This window comes from Panthera leo, chromosome B3 (genome assembly GCF_018350215.1).
Source record: "Panthera leo isolate Ple1 chromosome B3, P.leo_Ple1_pat1.1, whole genome shotgun sequence".
Classification (NCBI taxonomy): domain Eukaryota; kingdom Metazoa; phylum Chordata; class Mammalia; order Carnivora; family Felidae; genus Panthera; species Panthera leo.
In genome coordinates, this window is record NC_056684.1 from 83,109,398 (window position 1) to 83,127,832 (window position 18,435).

At 44.2% G+C, this 18,435-nt stretch overlaps 1 protein-coding gene across 1 annotated transcript in view; it reads right to left on the reverse strand.

Annotated features, from left to right (window-relative positions):
• EGLN3 (egl-9 family hypoxia inducible factor 3) overlaps nucleotides 1-12,139 on the reverse strand; it is a 28,498-nt gene extending 16,359 nt beyond the window's left edge. Inside the window, exon 1 of the mRNA XM_042942954.1 lies at nucleotides 11,478-12,139. Coding sequence (XP_042798888.1) covers nucleotides 11,478-11,834 — 357 coding nt within the window. The 5' untranslated portion in view covers nucleotides 11,835-12,139. The remainder of the gene's footprint in view (nucleotides 1-11,477) is intronic.
• Between the last annotated feature and the right edge of the window lie 6,296 nt (nucleotides 12,140-18,435).

The window sequence follows — 18,435 nt, forward strand, 5'->3', positions numbered from 1 at the left end:
CAGACAGGCTCTGTGCTGAGCCCCACATTAGGCTCTGTGCTAAGCATGGAGCCTAATTAAGAGACGCTCTCCCTCTCTCTCTCTCCCTCTCTCTCTCTCTCTCCCCAGCCTCACTTGCACGAGCTCTCTTTCTCAAAAATGCAAATAAAAAAATTAAAAATATCTTTATAAAAATTTTAACGTAAATACAAAAATGTATTTGCAAAAGGAGCAGCACCTGGTAAACTCAGAGGAATCCCAGGGATGAGATGAATTTTCCTTCCTCATGGCCAAAGCCTGTTTAGGAGACAAATCCACTGCTTCCATGTGAACTGGAACTCACTGAATACAGAACTTCTTAAAATCACGTTAATTAGAATACACTGGACACAGACCTGAGGCTTAGAGGAGGGGTAAGATCTAGAAGGAGGAACTTAAAGGAGTAGAAAGTAAAAGGCTCCTCTGAGAATAAAGTATAAACTATTTTAGGAGCGGCAAGGGGACTAGAAATAAAGGAGTGCCTGGCTCTGAATTCGGGGGACAGGGGTCATTAATTTAATTCTCCCCATGTTCTCCTGATATATATACAAGCCCCATTTTACAAACATAGAAACCGAATCAGAAACCAAAAGTAACTCATGGAACATTATAGAACTAAGCGTGACCTTTCCACCACTAAACTCTGCTTCTAAAATATCAGGAAACATTTGTTAACTGAAAACAGGTGCTCTTATTTCCAGAGCGCCTGCTTCCACTCCACGATAAAGCAGCAAGGGTGAGCCTCGGATGACTCCCGTGACTTACCAAAAGTAGGCTCGAACTTTGAACGGGGAAATCGAAGGCCTCCAAGGCAAGCAATCAGAAGAGGCAAAGAGCTGCTAGTCCCCAACCTCCTCTCGGTGGCACCTTTGATTCCCATCAAGCTGGATTCAGCTGTCCGTGTTCCCCTCCCCTACCCGCTTCCCCACCCCCAAAGGGCTCCTCACTGCAGCCTTCCCAGGTCTCCCACTGGACAAGGGCCAGGGACCACCTCAGACTTCTGTGTGGTGTCCACGGGGAGCACAGAAGAGTGAGCACGAAATCAAGGCAATCTGTGCTTCCAGTCTGTGCTCATCCCAGATCACTAGTATTCTTCCCCCTTCCTCCTGGTGCCTTCAGCTCCCACTTCTCGCAAGACTGTTGGACACAGGAGGGAAAGCAACACCCTGCAGTTCATTCCCAAAGACTCTTCCTTCCGCCTCCGTTCACCGTGAACAGGAGGGAATCAGTTCCCAATTTCGCTCCAATTCTGGCTCTAGAAAATTTAAGTTAACTGATACAAATACAAAAACAATGTGTGAACATGTTAATAACATGTGGTGGCTTTTTCTCAAAAATTTCCCAAATAAACTACACATGCTTGTATGTTTTAGTTCTAGCAATGAATTAGCTCACATCTGATCAAATTACTGAACTTTGATTTTCTTACTAAGAAAGTATAAGGATATAGCACCACCCCTATTTGGCCTCCTCTTATTTTACTCAGCGCTTCTCAAACTTTAGCATGTGTGAGAAGCACCTGGAAGTCTCGTGAGTTTCTGACTCACTAGGTTCCGGGGGGAGGCCCCAAAACTCATATTTATGTAGCAGATTTCCAGGTAATCGTGATGCCACCGGTCCAACAAGCACACTTGGAGAACCATGGCTGTTCTGTGGCAAAACCAAGAGATTTTGTGCAACACCTCGCCCTGGATGATAAAAGGTAAAGCGTAAGGAGGCGACTGTCACTAGTGAATCTGGGGAGGGTGGTCGTTGGTGGAGGGGGCGGTGCATAGAGCAGGAAGTGAGAGAATTCCTCAGGCAGTTTTTGGCATAGGCTTTGCAGTGTGATTCCTAAAGCTGGCAGGAAACATTCCAATTGTAACTCTGTAGCATTGTTGAGGATTACTGTCATGTCAGCGCTGGAGTGTGACTGCTGGTAGGAGTCTCTTCCGGAATCAAATAAGAGGCACTGAGAGCACCTATTTGCCCTCTCAGATGGAAATTTAGTCTCAATTTTCATTTAACTCCCTATCATCTTGGAGGTAGTTAAATATTGTATCCATGTTCTAGAGGAGGAAAGTAAGGTTCGGAAAACTGATTGGCCCAAGATCACAAAACCAGCCAAGGTTTTCAGACTTGTTTCAAAGTCAGAAGATAAATGACCAATTAAGAAAAAAAATTAGGGGCGCCTGGGTGGCTCAGGCAGTTGAGCGTCTGACTCTTGATTTCGGCTCAGGTCACTGAAATAAAATGTAAAGTACCCATCCTAGGGTCTAGTGGTAGCTCCCAATTAAATTAAATTAAAATATAAAAATAAAAAATCCATCTCGTTCATGAAGAAGTGGAAACTGAGGTCCCGAGACAACCACTTGCCAGAGCCAGGATCAGAAGCCAGGGCTCGAACCTCACAGTCCTGGGTGTTCTTGCTTCTCTGAGCCAGACCCCTACGGTATGAGCTGCCAGGATCTGGGTATGACCTGGAGACCTTACCCCCTGGGGCCAAGAAAAAAATTTCAGAACTGAGAAAAAAAAAAAAAAAAAAAAAAAAAACAACCTTATAAAGCCAAAGTCCTTTCTTTGAGATGCTCCTTCGCAGCACATTAACGTAATAAAATATTTAAACACTTTGACATGAAATTAGGGGCCACACTGCAAAATCTTTTTTTTCCACCTAACAAAATATTCATAGCTTTTTTGACACCCTGACAGCCTTTGAAATCAAAGTTCCTTTTGAAGATGAAATTAAGTCAAACACCTATGAACTGTAAGAGACTATATATATATATATATATATATATATATATATATCAAGTTTACCAGTGTCTGCCGTTGAGGAATTTATAAGTAAATGGACGGCAGGGTAAGCAAGTAAGTAGGTAAATAAATACATTCATGTATGCGTGCATGTAGTAGGGAGGCTTGGCCTGAGCTACCCACAGAGTTCTAGGCTGCAGAAGGGAAGACTTCATGGAAAAGGCACCTAAGATGCATTCTGAAGAGCACAAGACAATAGGGAGGCTCAGTGGGCCTGGCAAATCAGCTTCTAGTATTTCAGGGACTGGGACGGAAGGTAGTGGGTCAGCAGGAGATTAAGCAGATGGGGTCAGATGAGGTCACATGGAGGGCCTTAAATGACAGGGTAAGAAGTTCACAGCATGTACAGTGGACAATGGGGTGAGAGCATGGTTGTTGTTGTTTTTTTTAACGCATGGAGACTACATGATTAGTGTTGAGTTTTACACTACTTACATTCAGGCAAAATCACATTAAAGTGGATCACAGGGAGAATGAGAAACAAAGGCAGGTGATCTATGGTTAAAATAAGTCTCTTGAAAATAATTCCCTCCTCAGGGATTTCTACTATGAAAGCAAAAAAAATTTTGTTAAGAGAGAAAAAAAAAAGACAAACCTTGAGGTTCCACAGCGAACCTAAAACAAAACAAAGACAAAAAGCCAAAACAGTACAAAATAGGCCAAATTTTGACCAATAATACTTACTGCATGTTCCTGCCTGTGTTGAATATTTTGTTTTAAAATTAAAAAAAATTTTTTTTAATGTTTATTTTTGAGACACACACACACACACACACACACACACACACACACACACACACGTGTGAGCAGGGGCAGGGGAGGGGCAGAGAGAGAGGGAGACACAGAATCTGAAGCAGGCTCCAGGCTCCGAGCTGTCAGCACAGAGCCCGACGCGGGGCTCGAACTCACGGACCGCGAGATCATGACCTGGGCCGAAGTCGGATGCTTAACCGACTGCGCCACAGAGGCAGCACCGCCAATATTTTGTGTTTTAAAAAGATTCTATTTAGGGGTGCCTGGCTGGCTGGCTCCGTCCACAGAGCATGTGACTCTTGGTCTCGGGGTTGAGTGTGAGCCCCCAAAATAGGTGTAAAGATGTAAAAACAAAATCTTAGAAAAAAATAAAATAAATAAAATAAAAGGTTTTGTTTATCCACTCCCATCATTCAAATTAACCTGCAAAACAGTATGAGGCGGAACGAAGCCATCCCAAACACACACAGATACACAAAAGACTCACTGTCAATTCTGTGTGGGGCATGAAACTCTGAGTAATAGTCCCTCAGGTTTAACTAGAACGATGAGGTAGAAATAGGAGGGAACGTCGAGGGAGGGGCCCAGGCAGAATCTATGTTCGATGTGTTGCGTCCCGAGAACACAGAGCACGCTCCAAGAGATGCTCAGTCTGTTTCAAACAGCCATGTCCTTACTACTCCCAAACAATGCTCAGAAGAGTAGTACCCTGAATACTTCAAAACAACTTCACGTCCCCCCTCGTAGAACCAAAAAGAGATGTCACTGACAGCTGGAATTGAGTTTTTCATTTTGTTTTCTTCCCAGTGAAGAACTAATCGGGACGACTATCCTATTCTTTGAGTCTTTGTATCTTGGAACTGTTTTTACATGGGAATAGTATTTTGGCCTCATTTTGGAAGGAAAAATAATATCTACTAGGAAACAGGCACTTTTATTCCAGAACTTGAGAAACAGTGATCACTATTATCTCCCCTACAGAATAAAAAGCTGGCTTGGCCTAATAAGGAGGTATATATAATAACATGACACTGATCATGAGGGACGCTCAGTAAGTAGGTACCGAATGAGGGAATCCAGTACAAGATCTGAAAGCCTGCATTATACGACTATAAACCCACATGTCTGGAAGGCTGGGATTGAGTTGGGGGAGGGAGTGAAAAATATAACCCTCAATCACTACCAGCACACCAAAACCAAGAATAGGAATGTAACCCACAAATCATTATCAAAAGAAGACACAAAATTAAGGCAAGTCCCATGTTGGTTTAAGATTGAAATAATCGCTGGAAACAGGGTATAAATTGTATGTATAATGAACCAAGCTAACTAATCTTGCTTGGTAAACAGACACATGGCTCTGAATCAGAGCCAAATCAACGGCTCCTGGCAATCTGCCAAAACCGAATTCCTTAGTCTGGCAACATAAAATGATCTGTCTGTCGCATTTACAATTCCAGTGCCTCTGGATTCCACTACCCGCTGGGCACCCCTGGCAGCTGCCCAGCAGAAGACATCCAAGCTATCATTACAGTCAGAACGGCAGCATTTGACAAACACTAGAGAAAAATGACACCCATTTCTTAGAGCAATATTAGTTAACAACTACAAAGTGATACTACAAAGGAATTTGCAAATCTGTTGCTGTAATAATTAACAAAGAATTAATAACCTCCTCTATAGTGCTAACCTGTAAGCTGCTCCTTGGTGCTCAGTAGACTTGGGTCAATATGTCACTTACTGTACCTAAGACCACAAAGGTGATTCAGAAGCAGAGGTCTTGCCAAACTGAGCAAACGTGGCCCACAGGCAAGGTCCTCCAAGTTTTATCCTGGAGTGCACGATGCTGGAAGTGCCTGGAGATGCTTCTCAGATGTGCTCTGCTCATTATGGGTTAACTCCACCCCACTTTGAAGCTTCAGCGGAGAAATCTTCCATACATGGTGTGTTTTCAGAATGCAGTTGTAATATGCAAGACTGCGTGCTATTCACAAATTTGAGATGTTTCTAGCCAGAGTCAGGATACAGGGAGGAATTTACAAATTTGGCTTGAGCTGAGCAAGGTCAGAAAGGGAAATCATTCATGACACCCAAAAGTCAAATGCACATAATTCCACCTAAGGGTGGATGCACATAATTCCACTTAAGGATGTTTATTAACTTAAAGTCGTAATTATATTTAAAATCCCCAAATCATGTGCCGGTGCAGGTGAATTAACTTAACGACCCTGTCTCTTGGTCTACCTGACTCATGGAGCAAGCCTAACCAGGAGAGCCCCTCTCTAAGGCACCTTTGCTCAGGCCCAAGACACGCCCCAATCCCTCCTTCCAGGGCTTGTATAAGGCTTCATCTTTCCAAATATAAAAACACCTTACCTGCAGAACGACTGACCGCACAGGTGTGATTTCTCATACCTCGTTAGCTCAAAAACCTGTATTATTAAAGTTCTGTGTATTTGGGGCCACTTACTTTAAGTGTATTTTGGTCACTTCTCATTTTAAGTAAATAGAGAAGTTGCTGAAAGCCCAAAGAAGAGAAACAAAAATGACAAATCACTGCATGAGTGGACTATTTAACCAGAAAAAGAGAAAGCAAAGTTAGTGACAACTATCTCGCCCCATTCTCGGGGCACCTGGGTGGCTCAGTCGGTTGAGCATCCGGCTTCGGCTCAGGTCATGATCTCATGGTTTGTGGGTTCGAGCCCCACGTCGGGCTCTGTGCTGACAGCTCAGAGCCTGGAGCCTGCTTCGGATTCTGTGTCTCCCTCTCTCTCTGCCCCTCCCCAACTAGCGCTCTGTCTGTCTCTGTCCCTCAAAAAATAAAAACATTAAAAAAAAAAACCACAAAACTATCTCACCCCACTTTCTATTTTCAGCATACTTCTTCAGGTAGTTCTGTAATCACTTTCTACCTCCCTGTGTCAATCCATGCACAGGTCTACCTCAGCACAAGGCATTTAATGATTTGTGAATAAATAAACTGATACCCGCTGATTTGCCACTTCACCACAAAGCAGGTAAGGTTGTGGTGGAGAGGCCAGTGGCCCAAAATTGAGCCAAAGAAATTATAAGGTAAACACACACACACGCACCCCTATTGTCTTTTCTTTGCTCCTAAGTGTCATTCAACAAAATGGACCAGGAACATTATAAAACTTCACCCAATGGGGAAACCTGCGTCACTGTCAACTGAGGCTGTATTTTATAAATTATTTCCTTGAATTAATACCCTGCCTCCAGGAGCTAAGTTATTTTTAAATACAAAACCTTTTATAGAAATTCCTCACATCCTTAACAAGAAGATATTCCAGTGCTTCAAACTCCATGCCTCCTCCCCCCCCCCCCCAAAGTACCTTATTCACAGGCAGACTTTTAAGATCTTACTTACAGAGACACCAGGCATCGTGTCTGGTCCTCAAACACCATATTCTGAGAACGGGACCTTTCATGGGCCCTGATAACCACTGTTTCACATGATTCTACATGCCCCACTACCACCCTCAAGCCAGGCTGTTAGGTCCCCAGGGCCAAGGCGAAACCATCAAACTTTACTCCAGAGAATGAAAACAGGGATTCCAGAATGTTAGTCAAGCCTCTGTTGATCTCAGACTGAGGCTGAGGTGGCCTCCAAGATGGCTGTGGGGCCGCCATCTTGAGCCATATGCATGGAGAAGCAGCCAAAGTGAGATGGTAAGTAGATTGGGGAAGAAATCCAGAGCGGAGCAAAGACAAAGGCCATAAAGCTCCAGAGAAAAAAACTAATACACCAGCTGGCCTTAGGACTTTCTGGTTCCAAGTTGGTGATTCTGGTCTTCTGTGAACCCTGATGGTGTTTCCTACGCTAGGGTCCTGAGACATATCCTGATTTGTGAAGTATTTTATCCCCTTTTTATTTAAAGCAGCTTTCAACCATGATAATAAGCCCCCTTGAGGAAAAGACATTCCTGATATCACGAGAAGGGTGGGCCACAACTGCTACTGCTCAGCAGCAGATGAACAAACCTACCACCTTGCAACATGTTTTCTTTTATTCGTAACTTATTGCTGAATTACCATTTGTCTGGACCCCCTCGGGACTGATCTATCTGTTCACAGTACAACTTCCTCCCATGACTCCCATGATCGTCCAGTACTCCAGTCAGGGATCCTAACAACCAACTTTGTTAACAAATACATGAGCACAGCACTCCACGCTTTCTTCTTCAGTCTTTGGGTTTTGTCTTTTTGCTGTTTTCAGCTTGCAAATTAATCAGGTGTGAACTAGGGAATCCTACCGTTCATAAGCACATGGGCATAGAAGCTCCATGAGGCAGCGTCTATGCCTGTTTACCTCTGTATCCCCACCCCCTGCAAAGTACCCCACACAGAGTGTACACGGGCCAGATAAATGAAAGGACAAAAAGCAGAAGCATTATAGTCAAGAACACAAACTCTGGAAGATCCAGGTAAGAATTCTCAATCTTAAAAAAAAAAAAAAAGGAAAGAATTCTAAATCTTCCGCTTACAGCTTCGTAACATTTATGGGGGCACGCAATTCTAAGAATTTTATGTACATTATCTTGTTTAATGCTCCTTCCCCCCGAAAAGCTTTAAGGTATTATTATCCCCATTTCACACTTGGCGAAAACTAAGCAACTTACCTAAGGCCACAAAGTTACTGAACTCAAGCCTAAACCCCTAACACCTATAATAAATGGTTTCTTCTGGCTCCCTTTGCGACCTTGGGGAAAAGATTTAATCACTCAGTGTGCTGAAGATTGTGGTTCCGAAGACTAAGTCAGATAGACCGTGTTTATAAAGTGCTGAGCACAGTGCCAGACAGGGCAAACTGCTCAATAAAAAGCAGTTCTTATTCTTAAAGTTACTAACTAGTGAGTCTGCAGTGAGATGCTTCAAGCAGGAGAACATTTGGTTCCATAAATTACACGTTCTCTGGAAAACAGCCATTTTCAAGATCTAGGCAGCCAAAGCAAAAGGAGCAAATTATGACCAATATTTATCTTGGATATGGTCTAAATTCTCCAAAAGGGAGTAATAGATAAGAAATCTCGATAGCCTGAAAGCAATGACCATGCTTGAAGTTAGGGGGCGCCATGCTGCTGCACATTTTAGGAAACCCGCTTCCCCAGAGGGTCTCCAGCACCCTTGGATTTTTCTCCAACAAACTGGAGGAAGAAAAACTCTGACTGGTGACAACTTTTTTGGCAGGGAGGGGGAACCTTTCAGTATTTCTTTCCATACTCTTCCACAATTCCAATTTTAGGTCCAATATATATACCTCTATTTTACTCCCAATGCCTTTGCTTTTGCTTCATTGAGATAAAGGGCATTCTTGCATTATTCAATGACCTTTAAAAGTCCAGGGGAAAAAAAGTATTTAATTAGGATGAATGGGTTAACAGACAAGCCCCAAGAAATATCTAAAAGAAATTGGTGTAAAATAAATGTATAAATTGGCAATTGTTGAAAATGGGTCCTAGGAGCATAATTCATTATACTAACCTCTCCACATTATACACTTGTTTGAAATTTTCCTTAATAAAAAGTTACAAATAAATGTTGAAAATAACTGTACAAACTGTGCCTTTAAAAAATTTAGTTTCTACTGAAAACCTGCTTGGAGGATGCAGCAGGAAACTGGGTCTGTATCGCTAATCTGGGAAATGGCACAGAGTAAGGCACTCGGTTGAGGGAAGAGAAGAAAGTTAAACTAACTTGAAACTAATATAAATCATGTATTAATGGACTGTTTTTCTACCATGCTTTAATAATGGACATCAAACAAGAGACCCAAGGCCACAAAGCTAAGGAGAATTCTTTATACAAGCAAATCAAACTTTTTTATTTTTGACTCTAATAAAATTTGCTCAAGCCTGGTTTATATTGGGCTCCAGTTGACCAGGGAGTATCCCAGTCTAGAGGTGATTTTTCTAAAGGACAGGAATGAAGAGTTTTGTGCCACGACAACCAAAGAAAAGCTGGAAATCTAGGTATGGACAAAAGATGAATTTCTCCTTTCAATTCACAGTCACCTTCTGAAAGGGTTAACTGAGGAGTTACTTGTTCTACCCAGAAGATAATCTATAACTAAAGAATCTTATCTCGAGATCTTTCTTTTTCCTTATCCAGATGTACAGAGTGGTTTTCCTTCAGTTTGCCTGAAATCTAGCCTAAAACCCAACCACTGTCCTTCAAATCAAAGCCAAATACAAATACTTAACTCTGAAATATGTTAGTGATGTCTTTCTACCAATTAATTCTGACCTCCCTCAGAACACAGTATGTTCCTAGAATGCTGGAGGTAAAACTCTTAGCACCTGAGTTTAAATGAAACTTTAAAACAGATAAGAAGCCATCTGCTCTTCCAGATTAAAGCAACAAGCACTTCTGTGACATTGAGGCTAGCCCTTCCCCCCTCCCCATTCCCAGCCCGGTAAGCAAGGTCAGTCACTGCAAAAACAAAGCTAACCAAGACAAACAGCTTTCTAACACACACCCAAACGACAGATGAAGAGTAAAGAAAACACTTGAACGTCAATCTTCTATACAGTCCAGGTAACTCTGGATTTTCCCCAAATCAAAATAAAATTTAGAAAGCAGCATTTTCTCCTAACATTTACTTTATTTGTGTCCGATTAACAACTGTGGGTTCACACATCCTATTCATGTCCTCCTGGCTTGACAGGCATACAGCAATCTTCTTCTCCCCTACTCTGTTCCCCCCACTCCAACCCCTTCGTTTCTACACATTTCCAGTCTTCACCACTTGCCCTATATTAGCAGTGTCCCCGACACCTATGAGACAAATGTGACAATAAGGGTATGTTTCATCAAAAGGTTAACCTTAAACTGAGATTATACTGCATATATTGTTAAAGAATGGTGCACCTTCCTTCCGGTGCTAGCATGCTTTGCCTCTCTGTGTTATAGTGAAGTTTTCCACAGTTCTGAGTGCCCCTTGACCAGTCCGCAAATTCAAGTGCAAATCACTCAGAACTGCCACCAGAAAATGGCCGCATTATCATTTGTAGAAAAGACTGAGTAGATGGGACTACCCCAAAGTTATGTGCATGGACCAATATCATGGTGCTACACGTTCCCTATTTCTGCCAATCTACCTGCAAATGTTTCCAAGATAAATTACCACCCAGGGAGTCACTTTGGGTGGTGTGAACAAAAACATGGTTTCTTTCCAGAGGTACTTGACTACCTCTCCCCATCTCTTAATTAGTTCTGAGTGGATTTCTCCATCGATTGATAGTTGGGAAAGGGAAGGTGGTGGTGTAGGGCTCAGGACCAAGAGACTTTTCCCAGCCAACGAGATGATCCAATAGTGTCCTGGGTGCAATAAGCCAAGGGCAGCACTCAAAAGTGAAGAGGAGCTTTCCTCTTTCCCAGGTCAGACTTTTATCACACCTGCCAAACTCCACAAACGAAAGGCTACATTGCAAAATCACAACCGGCTCCAGAATTCTTTAAGAGAGCTTTTGCAGAATACCCTCTGAACGGGGTGAAGTACAATACTAGGTGACCTTAGAGTGGACATAGAATATCAGTAACTCACACCTGTCTCAGATCATACACAATGTTCCTAATATCCTGACCCCCATCTGGACCTTTGAGAACCCCCATGTATTAAAATCAGACCAAAATCCCACAGCTTATCCGGTTTGTACGACCCACCAGACCCATTATTTCAGTGAACAGCAGGTCATCGGAATTATACACCTGAGTCCTCAGCATAGATTTTTCGCTCCGAGGAGGTGTGGGGGAGGGGGAACCAGACTTCTCGCTTCTTGGTTAAAAACTAAAGTTCACTTGCAGCCTCGCGAAGGCAACAGACAACGGGCTCCGAATGTCCCGGGTCCCCGCGGGCTACAGCGGTGGCGGGGAGCCCGCGCGCGTCCTACCTTGGACCTTTCCTTGACGTAGTATTTGCCCAGCCGGCTCCCGCAGTACAGGACAAGCCTGTCAATGAGGGACAGGAGGAAGCTGATGGCCTCGCAGCCCTCCTCATTGCCCCCGATCCACGTGATTTGGTCTCCCCGCAGGTGCCGCTTGGAGACGCCGGCGCGGGGCCCCGCCAACTGGCCGTCCCGCAGGGCCCCGTTGCAGTGCAGCTGCTTGACGCGCTCCAGGACGCAGTCGCCCACCACTTCGCCCAGGAAGTTGTCCAGGTAACAGAAGCCGACCTCGTGCAGACAGGGCACGATGTACTCCAGTGCGATCTTCTCCAGGTCCAGCCTCATGATGTGTCCCAGGGGCATCTCGCCCGCAGAACAGAGCTCGGGGATCCCCAGCGTGCACTGAGACCCGGAGCGACCTAAGCGCCCGCGCAGCCGAGGCTCGGGGAGCGTGGCTCGGGGTTCAGCTACCTGCGGCGGCCACGGTCCCCGAGCCACCGCCGCGCCAGGCAGAGGGGAAAGTTGCTCGAAACTCTGGAGGAGAGATCCCTTCAAAAACCAGCGGGAGTTGCGCGGGGTTCCACGACCCAGCGCCGGACTGGCCCAGCGAAGAGTCGGAGGGCCCCTTTTGGAGATGCGGAGCCACCCCCGGTGCGGCCGCGGCCCCAGGCGGGGAGAGGCTGAGGTCCAGCCCCCAAGCCGGCCGACTAGGCGCGTCACCGGCCCCGCCCAGGCCCCGCCCCGGGACCGCCTCTGGGACAGCCCTTCCCCGGGCCAGTCACCCACTCCTCGTCTACCACGGCCCGGCGCCAGCCTCACTTGTTTGTGACTCAGGGAGGGGCTGGAGAACACAGGGAATTTTTAGAATGCTATCGATTTGCATATGTTTTGCATAAAATCCCATAACAAACTTAGATCCCAACTCTTAAAATGTAAATGAAATTAGCACAGTTTACTGCCACGTTCTGGGCTAGTCACCCCTTGAACAGAACAACAAACCCACGAACAAATATGTATATTAAACAGTGACCTCCTTACAGCTTTGCTGGTGCCTTTCCTAATTCCCCTTTCCTCTGCTGTTTGGCCGACGTCAGGAGGCTCCAGCCACTGAGAGACTGGGAGAAATCCAGTTTTAACTAAAATTAACAAACGTTTCCCTAACCCCTACTATGTGCAAAGCCCTGTGCTCTCTCAACGGGGAGGGGGGCGGGGAGGAGTGGATGTGCACAATGAAAAAATGCTGGGTATTATCTGATTGAACCCTGAAAATGCTGTGTTTTGCTTTGCTGGATGTTTCCATCAACTTCTCTTTAAAGCTTCTTACTGAAATAGGATGCTCTGAAAGCCTGCCTTCAGAATCAATCACATGCTCATGTAACAGCCCTATAGGTAAATCCCCTCAAAAATAGACTAAATTTTAGGTTTCCAATCTCACTTTTTTTTTTTTAATTTTTTTTAACGTTTATTTATTTTTGAGACAGAGAGAGACAGAGCATGAACGGGGGAGGGTCAGAGAGAGGGAGACACAGCATCTGAAACAGGCTCCAGGCTCTAAGCTGTCAGCACAGAGCCCGATGCAGGGCTCGAACTCACGGACCGCGAGATCATGACCTGAGCCGAAGTCGGCCGCTTAACCGACTGAGCCACCCAGGCGCCCCCAATCTCACTTTTTCTACAAGAATCTACACCTACACAGAAGGGACGGACACCACCTGGAAGACTTTTTAGTTACCCAAAGGTAAGCTGACTGCTTTATGGATTTTTCATTCTGTTTCCTGCCAAACACCAGAGATCAGAATCAGGGGAAAGAGATCCATAAATTGCATGCAAAGTCATTTCCATATTTTAAATTTTACATTGGATTGCATTCAGTTTCTTCATTTAAGTTGAACAAAAGAATGTACAGGCTTTACAGGTATTGTGTATTTTGTACACAATCCTCTGCATCTTTTTTGTACACCCCTCTCCTCTCTGCATGCTAGAGGTAAGATATGCAAGGGAGCAACAGAGGGAAATCCAGGCCAAGAACAAAGAGTAGGATAGGAAAAGACACCGCTGCTACATGGTGGAAAGAAGCAGACAGAGCGCCTGGTGGCCTAAGAACCGGAGGAATGTTCAGGAGGAGCGGTCCATAAGAAACCTTGGTAAAACTTCTGTTTTACTGAGAGGAGGTTCCCTGCCAGGATAGTTACTGTTGGCACTGTCAGCATGATCTTTCAACAGGAGCTGCACCAACTGGGGTAAAGGCTTGACTTGGCCAGCCTTAAGGAGCTATTGTGCAAATTTCCACAGCAGCTCCATAATGACAGGAGCCCATCATCCTGGACCCCAGCCCCTAGCACCTAAAGGTGCCTAATAACAGTGACTGGGAATCTGGTGTGCAACCCTGAGCCATGGCAACCTCCACGAGGGTCCAGGGCACGTCTGGACTTGTCTGAAAGGCTGCAGGAGGGGTCTATTGGCTTGAGGACCTGGGGGAACCTGCCCAAAGAAAAGTCACTGTAATGGGAATGCAAGCTGGTGCAGGCACTCTGGAAAACAGTATGGAGGTTCCTCAAAAAACTAAAAATAGAACTAGCCTACACCCAGCAATTACACTACTAGGCATTTATCCAAGGGATACAGGCGTGCTGTTTCGAAGGGACACATGCACCCCCATGTTTATAACAGCACTGTCCACAATAGCCAAAGTATGGGAAGAGCCCAAGTGTCCATCGATGGATGAATGGATAAAGAAGATGTGGTATATATATACAATGGAGTATTACTCGGCAATCAAAAAAAAAAATGAAATCTTGACATTTCCAACTACGTGGATGGAACTGGAGGGTATTATGCTAAATGAAATTAGTCAGCCTAAGACAAATTTCATATGACTTCACTCATATGAGGACTTTAAGAGACAAAACAGATAAACATAAGGGAACGGAAACAAAAATAATATAAAAAGAGGGAGGGGGACAAAACAGAAGAGACTCATAAATATGGAGAACAGAGGGTTACTGGAGGGGTTGTGGGTGGGGGTGGGATAAATGGGTAAGGGGCACTAAGGAATCTACTCCTGAAATCATTGTTGTACTATATGCTAACTAATTTGGATGTAAATTTAAAAAAATAAAAAATAAAATAAAATAAAGTCACTGTAAGAGTGTCAGGCAGATCTGCCGGGTCCAGAACAAAAACCTCTGAGGCCAGTGAAGGAGACAAGCATTCTGCAGGGTATCTGTCTCTTGGCTTTGTCTCCCCATCCAGCCATCGTAAATGTTCAAATCCTGGGAGCAGGAAACCTAAAGTCAAAGCTGAAGGACTGTTCATTTGTGGCAAGGAGTGAAATGGAGATGCGATACCAAAAGGGAGGAAAGCCCTTCTCCCGCTTCTGCTTGAACCCGCACTTAGCCAGGAACTGCTTTGGCCCATTCAGTGATCTCCTCCGGGGGCGTTACAGATAATGGGGAAACCAGGAGAAGTGTGGCCAGAGATGACTTGAATATGGGCCCTATTAGGCAGTGGCTTGTAGTGTTTGCAGGTTTGGTGTGTTGTTGACCTTAGGGGTAGATATCCCTGAACAAAAAAAAAAAAGAAAGAAAAAGGAAAAATGACAGATAATCCTTGGTAGTTGGCTGAAATTTTTCTAGCTAAGGGTTCTTTGACGTATATTTATTTTTGAGACAGGGAGAGACAGAGCATGAACGGGGTAGGGTCAGAGAGAGAGGGAGACACAGAATCTGAAACAGGTTCCAGGCAGTCAGCACAGACCGCAACGCGGGGCTCGAACTCACGGACCGCGAGATCATGACCTGAGCCGAAGTCAGACGCTTAACCGACTGAGCCACCCAGGAGCCCCTAGCTAAGGGTTCTTTGTAGATACACCTGACGCTCATAGGAATAATTAGGAGGGAATTTATAGAGGACTAGAAATCTGTAGTAGCAGATGGAGGAAGCGGCAGTCAGCAAAATACCGAAAATCGCATACCCATCTCCCGGAATGAACATGTTGACTCAGGACTTGAAATCGCAGGCCTGGGTAAATTTGGCTTACCAGTCAAATAATGTTTCAATAATTTTAGAGTCTAGTTGTAACTAGAGCAATCATCTATAAACAGGTTATAGTGACTGATAGTCTTAAACTGTTCCAGATGATTCGGTTGCAAAATGTGGGCAGTTTAAAAGGATATTATCCCTTGCCACCCTCCCTGCTCGGCAAGGGCACCTATTAATCAATCAAACGCCTCCTGATCAACTTGGGGCTGCCAGCACTGCGCTTGGCAAAAGAATCCGAGATACTGTGACTGGCAAAAAGCACAGTGTGTGATTACACAGAGGGGTGCAGACAGGCTGGAGCCGCGTGCGGGCTCAGAGTCCGAGCGTCAGCGTGGCAAACTCCAAACCAATTGTTAAAGCACATTTGTTTTAGTTATTTATCCATTAATTTGTGGCATTATAATAATATTAAAATATTTTCATATTACTAACCAAAACAAATGAATTTCCCTGTCATTTAACTACAATCCTATCGTCTTCCGGGGCACATCCGCAGTACAGATGCATCCATTTTCAAGCAAGTGCCAGAGTCAGGGAGAAAGGAGGACGTTGAATTTCTCTGCCTTAGAATTTGAACTCAAAGGGATCCCAGGTGAGAGAAGCAAGGCCCGAAGGGGCTGGACGTCAATCAGCCCGGAAGGAGTCTCTAGTGGGTGGCAGGGGAAGCCTGGAGCACCTCTGTCTTCTCTAGAATAGAGAGAGAACTCACTCTCATCCTGGGCTGTATTTGGGGGTTTTCTAATGAGGTAAAATTGACCAAACATATTACTCTTTTAAAGTGAACAATGTAGTGGCATTTAGTACAGTCATATGTTGTGCAAACCACCACCTCTCTCTAGCGCCAAAACATTTTCACCACTCCAAATGAAAACCCTGTACTCGCTAAGCAGTTACTCCCCAGTTCCCACCCACCCCCAGCCCCTGATGACCATCAATCTGTTTTCAATCTGGATATTCCCCATAAGTGGAATCATAGAAGATGTGATCTTTTGTGACTGACTTCTTTCCCTTGGCATGTTTTCCAGGTTCATCCGTGTTATGCTGTGTTATCAGTACTTTATGCCTTTCTAGGGCTGAATAATATTCCAACGTATGGATATACCCCATGTGTTTACCCGTTCATAAGTTCATGGACATTTGGGTTGTCTCCACTGTGGGGTTATTTTGAGTAATGGTGTTAGAAGCATATATATGTAAGTATTTGGGTGCCTGCTTTCAATTCTTTTGGGTATATACACGTAGCCCTGGAATTGCTGGGTCATGTGGCAATCCTATGACTTTTTGAGGAACCACCAAACTGGTTTCCACAGCAGGGGCACCATTTTACATTCCCACCAATAATACGGGAGAGTCCTATCACATCCTTTTTAAATTTCTGACAGAGACTGGCAACATTTCTCTTGCCCCTTCAGCGTCCCGCTATGCCTGAGGTTCCCTCTCCCCTAGCTGCTACAAATATTCTCTTTTGTGTTTTTGCCATGCCATATCAAGAGGTTGATCATTACATGTGAATGACTTTAATGTGGGCAGGGGCTGTGCTATTTGTTGATTTATCAAACAGTTTTGCAACATTTACCACATTCCAGGCACTGTGGTCAAGTGTTAACATTACTTCTAATAATTCTGATGACATCGCCGAGCAACAGCTACTCGTATATTTCTGCATCATGAGGATGACGAAAATGAGACACAGAGAGGCTAAGGAACTTGTCCCAGTCATGCAGTAAGAGAGGATAACAACACTGAACAAAATCAGAGAGATTCCAATGGAGTAAGATCAGGGGAAACACTCATCTTGAGCCACTTGCTTGGCATAGTAATGTTTTTGCCCTTAAGTACTCTCTTTTGTTAGAACTCTTAATTATAACACTCTCACCGGCAATGACAGTTTTAATTATTGGTTCCCTTACTGATAGTTGGTGCAGAAAGGAGATAAGCAAAACTTAGCATAAATTAGTCGCCTACATTACGAGTAATCTTCCAAACTACAAATTAGGAGTTGCTCCTTGCTCCATTCCAATTATGACCCGGTGTTTCCAGAAATCCCACATAAATCCAGTGACAGTCTGTTGCTGGCAGTTGAGTAGTCCTTGGTGAGAAGCCTCACCTCAGTCCATCGGGTTGCCGGGCTCACCCCTCAGGACACAGGAAGTGCATTTAATTTAAATGGAGCTGGGAAACAAGAGGAGAGTGCCTGAAGGGAACTTATGTTGCAGCTCACTGCTATGAATCGGGTTTAGAGAAAGATGCATATGATTATGTCCCATCCCCTGTGAGTCAAGCCAACCTACTCCTTTCCAGGTCTAGAGGGATGGCAATGAAAGTGACTTTCTATATGGGCTCTTAATTGTTCTAACATATGGACAAGCTTAAGGCTCTCTCACTTGTTCTTTGATAATTCAGGCCGTGGGCAGATTCTGGGAAGTGAGAAATATCAGGAATCTTCATTAATATTTTCCAGTTCAACTCTTGTTTAAGCTGAAAATGTTTTAAAAGCATTTGCTCTGGCTAAAAGCATGTTACTGATCATAAAAATACAGCAGGGTCAAGTTTCTATTAACATGGAGTACTTTAAAGAATGTTTTATGCTTAATTTTATAAAATCTTTTCCAAAAGTGTTCTCATTCATTAGAATTTCACATCTTCATGTATCGTATTTTTTAAAAACGTTTTATTTGACAATAGTAGATTTACAGGAAAGTCGTGAAGATTTATACAGAGTCCTCATGTGCCCTATGTCCAGCTTCCACTACTAATATCTAATTTAGTACAGATATGGGCACATTGTCACCATTTGTGAACCAATATTGATATATTATTTTTAACAAAAGTCTTTATTGTGTTCAGATTTCCTGTGCTTTTACCTAATGACCTTTTTCTTTTCCAGGATCCTGTTGAAACTGCACCGTGGTTGAAATAAGGT